At 33.3% G+C, this 6,968-nt stretch overlaps 2 protein-coding genes across 5 annotated transcripts; one reads left to right on the top strand and one right to left on the bottom strand.

Moving 5' to 3' along the window:
• Positions 1-13: 13 nt before the first annotated feature.
• On the top strand, positions 14-2,130 carry LOC104718145 (derlin-2.1). Its single transcript, XM_010435823.3, has 6 exons — positions 14-337; positions 564-663; positions 1,086-1,300; positions 1,392-1,475; positions 1,562-1,615; positions 1,711-2,130. Exons 1-6 carry the CDS (start codon positions 239-241, stop codon positions 1,891-1,893), a joined length of 735 nt encoding a protein of 244 aa, XP_010434125.1. The 5' UTR covers positions 14-238; the 3' UTR covers positions 1,894-2,130.
• Positions 2,112-4,449, bottom strand: LOC104718143 (GPN-loop GTPase QQT2). Of its 4 annotated transcripts, none has more exons than XM_010435821.3 (7): positions 4,340-4,449; positions 3,887-3,950; positions 3,630-3,750; positions 3,311-3,537; positions 2,908-3,198; positions 2,615-2,820; positions 2,112-2,539 (listed from the first exon to the last, which is right to left on the bottom strand). In XM_010435821.3, the coding sequence occupies exons 2-7, from the start codon at positions 3,914-3,916 to the stop codon at positions 2,275-2,277; spliced, it is 1,140 nt and encodes a 379-aa protein (XP_010434123.1). In that variant the 5' UTR covers positions 3,917-3,950; positions 4,340-4,449; the 3' UTR covers positions 2,112-2,274. The 4 variants fall into 4 exon arrangements, with proteins under 4 accessions (XP_010434123.1, XP_019086795.1, XP_087325848.1 ...); XM_019231250.2 differs by having other exon boundaries at positions 3,887-3,953; positions 4,340-4,436; XM_087469722.1 differs by having other exon boundaries at positions 3,887-3,953; positions 4,220-4,412.
• Between the last annotated feature and the right edge of the window lie 2,519 nt (positions 4,450-6,968).

The following is a 6,968-nucleotide window of genomic DNA, read 5'->3' on the forward strand; positions in this document are numbered from 1 at the left end:
TCGTTGAGCTATTGTCACACAACAGATAAACATCTCGGAAAAGAAAAACGAAAAAAGAGCAAAGCTTTATTACGAGAGAGTCGCTTTCGTTAATTCAATTTTAACGTAGAGAGGTGATTTCGTTTCAACGTATACGCTTTTATCCGATTCGATTTGGGTTTGTGTCGTTAAATTGTTCCTGTGTGATTGAAATCGAATCAAGGTGTGATTGTGAGGTAGGGAGGACGAGGAGGGGATAATGGCTCAAGCTGTAGAAGAATGGTACAAACAGATGCCGATTATAACCCGGTCGTATCTCACGGCCGCTGTAGTCACCACCGTCGGTTGTTCCCTCGAGGTTTTAAAGTTTTTTCTAGCTCGTTCTGCTCTGATTAGGGTTTGTTTTAAAAAAAAAAATTGAGTCTTTGTGTTCTATATGTGTGATGGTTTCGTTTTTGATGTGAAAGGTCGCCCTTTGTTGGATTTGGGGGTGGATAATGGTTTAATTTTAGAGCTGAGTGATGTGGTGTTATATGATGGTTCATGTTCGTATTTTGTTAACGTTTTGTGGAACGTTTTTGCAGATTATATCTCCTTATAATCTCTACCTTAATCCTACCCTTGTGGTGAAGCAGTACCAGTTCTGGCGCCTCGTTACAAATTTTCTTTATTTCCGAAAGATGGGTAATTTATCCTTCAACTCTTGAGTTCGATACATAATTAGTATGAAGCCGTCTTCCCTGGAGTATTAGGATCTTTGTTCCTAATACATGGGTGGTTTCTTTCTGTAGCTGAATTCATAGTTCTGTCTGAACTCAAGTTTTACTTTGTACTTTGTAGAAGTGTCATATTCTAATAAGTTGAAATGCCCGTTTCTATTTTTTTCCATAGTTATGTTTCTTCGAGCTACAGATAAGGTCTAGCTTTGACTTGTTGATATGCTTTTGAGTCTTTGTTCGATTGATAATGCTCCCTGATTTTCTTATTAAGACCTTTGACATCTCTAGGAGAACAGTAGGACTATAATGCTTCCTGTATGGATTCGTTTCCTTTGTAATTGTCAGTTATAATTTGACTTGCTTTTTTTTTCTATCAATCTTTTGCAGATTTGGACTTTTTGTTCCATATGTTCTTTCTTGCTAGATACTGCAAACTCCTCGAAGAAAACTCCTTCAGGGGAAAGACTGCTGATTTCCTTTACATGCTCTTGTTTGGGGCAACTGTTCTAACTGGTATTGTTCTCGTTGGTGGAATGATACCTTATTTGTCCGTTTCATTCTCCAAAATCATCTTCCTCAGCAATTCATTGACTTTCATGATGGTAACTTCTATCTTTCTATTTCCAAACTAATTCACTAATGGATTCATATTCATCTCAAAACCATCTTTGACAGTTTTCATCTGTTCTGTAGGTCTATGTATGGAGTAAACAAAATCCTTACATCCACATGAGTTTCCTTGGTCTTTTCACTTTCACAGCAGCTTATTTACCATGGGTGAGTTGGACTTTTGTATTTTCTTCTCGAAGTTCCCTAAGTAGATCAATAATTTTATTGGCCTTCCCCAATTTCTGAAATTGCAGGTGCTTCTTGGATTCTCTATCCTTGTTGGTGCAAGTGCATGGGGGGATTTTCTGGTACTTAATCTCTCCTAATTCAGTTTCAACCATTTTGTAATCCCTCTCTCTCTCTCTGTATATCCTCATCCTTAAGCTTTATATCCAACCTACAGGGAATGATAGCAGGTCATGCATACTACTTCTTGGCGTTTGTGTATCCACGAATGACGGCTCGGCATCCTTTGAAAACTCCATCTTTCCTCAAAGCCCTGTTCGCCGATGAACCTGTGGTGATTGCACGGCCAGAAGATGTGAGGTTTGCTCATGTGCCTTTTGATGAAATCCACCAAGACTGAATCTTCATCTTCTACAAAATCAGCCACACGCACCTTGACGTTTGTAGTTAAAAGGGCATCCACTAGTGACCTTTGTAGTTGTGGATAATGTGGAAACGAGAGTGTTGGTTCTGATTTTTCCTTAGTTTTCTGTCTTTTTTTCATGTCTGATACAAGTCTGTTTCCCCCTTGTGCATATGAACGCAAATTGTGTATACAAAAGTCTTCAAAAGTTCTAGTTTACATAAGTTTTAGTCATTGGATCGATCATTAGACAATGTCTCACAAAGAGATTCGGTTCTTTTGTTCAACTACACAACTGGACAACAAAAGGAAACGACGCAAACAAAGCCAGTTAAAGCGAATTGACAAAGTCTGAAAGATTTGGTCTCTGAGTTTTATTCATAGGTAGTAACGATGCATCTCTTCATCTTCATCATCCTCATCTATGGCATCATCATCATCACTGTCATCTTCAACTTGAAAGTCCTCATCAGACTCTTCTAGCATCATCTTCTCTGTTGCATCTTTATCTTTCAGACCAGTGTTTAAAACCACAGTCCCTCCCTGAGAACTCTCCATATCCTTTCTTAGTTTCTCCATTTCATGTTTCTTTCGTTCTTCTTCCAACTGCTCCTTCTCCGACATTCTCTTGTCAAGATCAGCCCTGAAGTAAAACTCAAATCATAAGCATAGAACTTGCAGACAAAAGAGGGTGAACTGAAGAGAAGAGTATCATTACTTGTAAGTATCCATGTACTCCTGAGAACTTGCTTCAATGGCTTTGAAGAAATCATCCATTCCAGCACCAGAGATTGCAGAAACACCAACAGATCTTATATTCCGGTAGAACTCATAGAGTGAAAGGGAGAGACTGTTAGCTAAGGTGGACGTGTATGAATTATCAGTCTGTATTGCTGCTTGGAACACCTCAAAATCTTCCATCCACTGCTTAAACGAAACCCGATACCACATGATTAGAGAGAGTATAACAACAATAAAAAAAAAGAAAGTAGACAGTTAAAGAAAGATAACCTCTAAAGCAAACTTGTGATCTGCAACATCGGTTTTGTTGAAAGCCAAGATGAGAGGCAACCGAGTCTTGTAGAGAATGCTACAAGCATAGAGCATGTTACTCATAAAAGTGATTGGGCTTGTAGAACGCGGAGTATCAACCACATAAGTGACAACAGTGGGGAAGGTCGAAGCGAAAGATTCAGTGATAATAGCCCCAGAAGCAGACCATGTAAAGATTTCAATCTGACCAGGAGTATCAACAAGGACATAATCAAGCTGGTCCGCACGTTTCTCAATCACAGAGACGACCTAAAACAAGTAGCAAACAAAGACAGAGCAATCAAGAGAAGGAAAACTGAGAGAACCACCATCAAGTGAGACTGGAATCATAATTCGGACCAATTCTGGAGGCATTATTTACCTCGTCGAATTTAGTAGCAAACAAGTTGAGTGAAGTGAGAATTCCACCATTAGGCCCCAAATTGTACTGCTTCATAACTTCCTTGTACTTGACAGTGTCTCTTATATCGATGTTGGCACCAAATGGTAGAGACATAACAGCAGGATCAAGGTTCACCACATAGCCACGGCTCTTTGAATCAAAGGTATGGCAGACCAAACGATGAAGGAAGCTTGTTTTTCCACTACCTGAGCACATGACCAACAAAAACCTCCCATTAACAAGAAACTCAGAAACCAACATAGTGAATGTTTCAAGAGCATTAGTCAATATAATATACCTGCCATTCCAACAACAATGATAATGACAGGCTTCTTCTTGAAACTAGAAGATGAACTCCCAGCACTAACACGAAGCTTGTCCAATGAGTCAACCAGCTTCTGACTCTCTTCAACAGTGTCCTTTCAAATTAATAAACACCAATTAAACAACTTCAGTTTCACAGGCTATCTTGAGTTATTTTTACAGTAAATTAGGCTAATAATACCCTCTAAATCAGTATAAGTGACATTAGAGTGACAGAGATGAAGTAATCACCTGTTCACTAGACGACTCCATAGGATCCATGAGTTGCAAATTGCTTGCTCTTGTATGATCTCAACTGCTAAAAAAATCACCATTTTCAGTTTCATCATCCCAATATTATAAAAATTCTTTATACCACAGCAAACTCAAAAGCTAAAGAAGACAGACGAAGCAAGAGGTGAGTCATGGACGGAACCAATTTTTACAAACCCCGAAAACACCACAAATTCTCAAGTTTTCTAAGTTTCAAGTTTAGTCTATTCTGATAAATTCCTAGTTTCAAGCTCAAAGAATTCCAGGAACTAAGAGTTGATTCGATTATTCAGAGATTTGTAGCCTACGAACTTTATACGAAAATATCCGTCTTTTATTACAGGTTAAGAACCAACGAAACTCCAGAAAAAGAAAAACGAGAATATCAAGAGGAAGAGGAAGACGAAGACGAGAACGAGAGAGAGAAAAGACCTCTGCCTCAGTCGTCGTCGTCGTCTTTAGGAACAACAACAGAGTTAGGGCTTTTGATTTGTGCTGTGTTCTCTCTCTCACTGTAAAAATCACATATTAATGGGAGAGACGAGAGAGAGTCCATCTTTGGAAAAACCAGGTCCGAAACAGAGACCTTTGGGCTCTGGTCAATTGCGATGGCCAGTTTTAAAAATCAGGTCCAAGGCCCAATACGTTTTTTTATGCGGTAAAAGATTTTCTTACTAAAGGCGTTGAAAAATCCAAGTATATTTGCTGATATAATATTCTATTTTTTTTTTTTTTTCAACATTTCTGCATTATGGGCCACAACTGGCCGGCCCATTAGCCAAATTCCTACATTCGTAAGAGCCGGGACTCGATCCCGGGTGTGATGGTGCCTTGTGCATTAAGGACTTACCTTTATAATATTCTATTTATAATAAACTTTTACTATTTTAATAAATATCACAATTTAAAATTATTATTTGTAATGTTATAAATATATACATCATTTCCTTACAAACTGATATACATCTTAACAAATAACTAGAATTTAACCCGTGGTATACCGCGTGCATATAATTTTTATTATTATTTATATTTTATATTGTATTTGTTTTCCAAATAGATGAATAACTAAATTTCTCGACTATTTGTGCGACTAAATGTTTATATTAATTTTTTAACATGTAATATATTTCATGACCATTTTTATTATATTTAGTTTGTTTTGTTTAGTGTTTGAGATTCCATTTTGATGTTTAATTATTATAACAAAAATAAGAGATCTAAATACATAATAAGTCATTTATACGCTATGATAAAGTCACGTTTTTCATAATGATTTAATTATTTTACACAATCTTAGTTAAATCAACTTAATTTTATATGTCAAATATTCTAATATTAATAGTGTTGACAAATAATAAAATGAGAATTTTACTCGTATTATCACAAATTTAATAATATTTTATTAATTCCAACATGTTCTTTTTATAATCCATCTACTATATAACCATATAATATAGTATTTAAAAAAAAATAATTTTACATATTTGTAATATTTTAACATTTTATTAAGTTTATATATATATATATATTAATTATAATATTTAAATAAATTTGATTGAAGTTATTCTTACTTAAGAATCAAAGCTCACATGTTTTGGAAAACAAAATAGGAATCAAATTGTTGTTTTTTTTAATGTAAAAAATTCAGAGATAGAATATCTTCAATACACAATAGAGTGTGTGGTTAAATATATCATAGTATTTGTTTACATATTGATTATGTTGTATTTTTTAATTGGAATGGTATGTAAAACATTTAGGAAACAAAATCTAAAGTAATGCTATTTTTAGAAAAAATTTAGAGATTAATTTTGTAAATAAGTTTTTAAATAAGTACAAATATAAGGGTAGAACCCAAAATGTAATTCAAAAATGTATATATAGATTTCTTTATACCAAATTATCTTACCTAATTATCTAATGTTTTTCACAATATTAACAAATTTATCAATGTAAAAAATATACAGAATAAAAATCTAGATATATTCAATAAATTAACTAGGTAATATATATTTGTTAATGATATATAGACTTGTTGCTGCAAACAATCAACAAGATATAATGTATGTTACTTGTTAATTTGTACGATTTTGTTTCAGATTTGATTAAATTAAAGGAGTTTTGCTTTTAAAGAAATTTAGGTTTAAGATTTGTTTTATCTTTTATGATATGATTTGAAATCAGACTTAGACATGAAAAAATATACCACTAGAGAAAAAGTTGTTCAAAAAATACTATTTTTGTATGTTCTTTTATAAATCTTATAAACGTTATAAGAATCTATGAAATCTTGTATACATCTTATTTCATGTGTTATAAATTATAAAATTATAAAATTTTAATTGTATGTTATTTTTAAAAAAGTTTACAAATACCTCTTTTGTAATATTTTTAAATAGACAAAAATAGTGGTACTTTTTTTTTTTTAAATGGTGTTTTTGTTATTCTCCTTTCGATACAGAAAACATAATCTCATTAGTCCAAACCATCTGCTTTATTCGATAGAGCTACATAGCAACATTTCTCCAAATGTTCCAAGTCATTCAAACCTCCAAAACAGTGAATAACTCGAGGTGTGTTTTATTATAAATGAAAAATCGAGACTTTTTCATATCCAAATATCAAAAAGAACCTTAGAACTATGGTAACAATGCTGAGGAAAAAGTCACTCTTGTCAAACTTGCATAGATTGTTTTTATTTAGACTATGTAATCTGTGAACAACTTCGGTAAGGGTTTGAAACACATGTTTTTGATTTACATAAAATATATATATTTACATAAACTTTTTTCAACAATTACTTAGGGGTTAAATTTAGAATGTCAAAATTATATGATGAGATGATTTAAAATTGAAAGATAAAAAAAATTATTCAAATTGTATATATAAAAAAGAAAGTTCAACGGTGGTGCTCTAACACAAGTAGTAATCTAGTTAGCGGTAATAAAAAAAAGATAGTAGTAACAAGTAATCTAATCAAAACATCAAACCAATTCTCAATTTTATATTTTTTTTTCCTTTTTGGTTGCTTAAATTGATAATTGACAAAAACAAAAAA

The sequence above is a fragment of the Camelina sativa genome, chromosome 10 (genome assembly GCF_030686135.1).
Source record: "Camelina sativa cultivar CO46 ecotype springtype chromosome 10, ASM3068613v1".
In the NCBI taxonomy this organism is placed as follows: domain Eukaryota; kingdom Viridiplantae; phylum Streptophyta; class Magnoliopsida; order Brassicales; family Brassicaceae; genus Camelina; species Camelina sativa.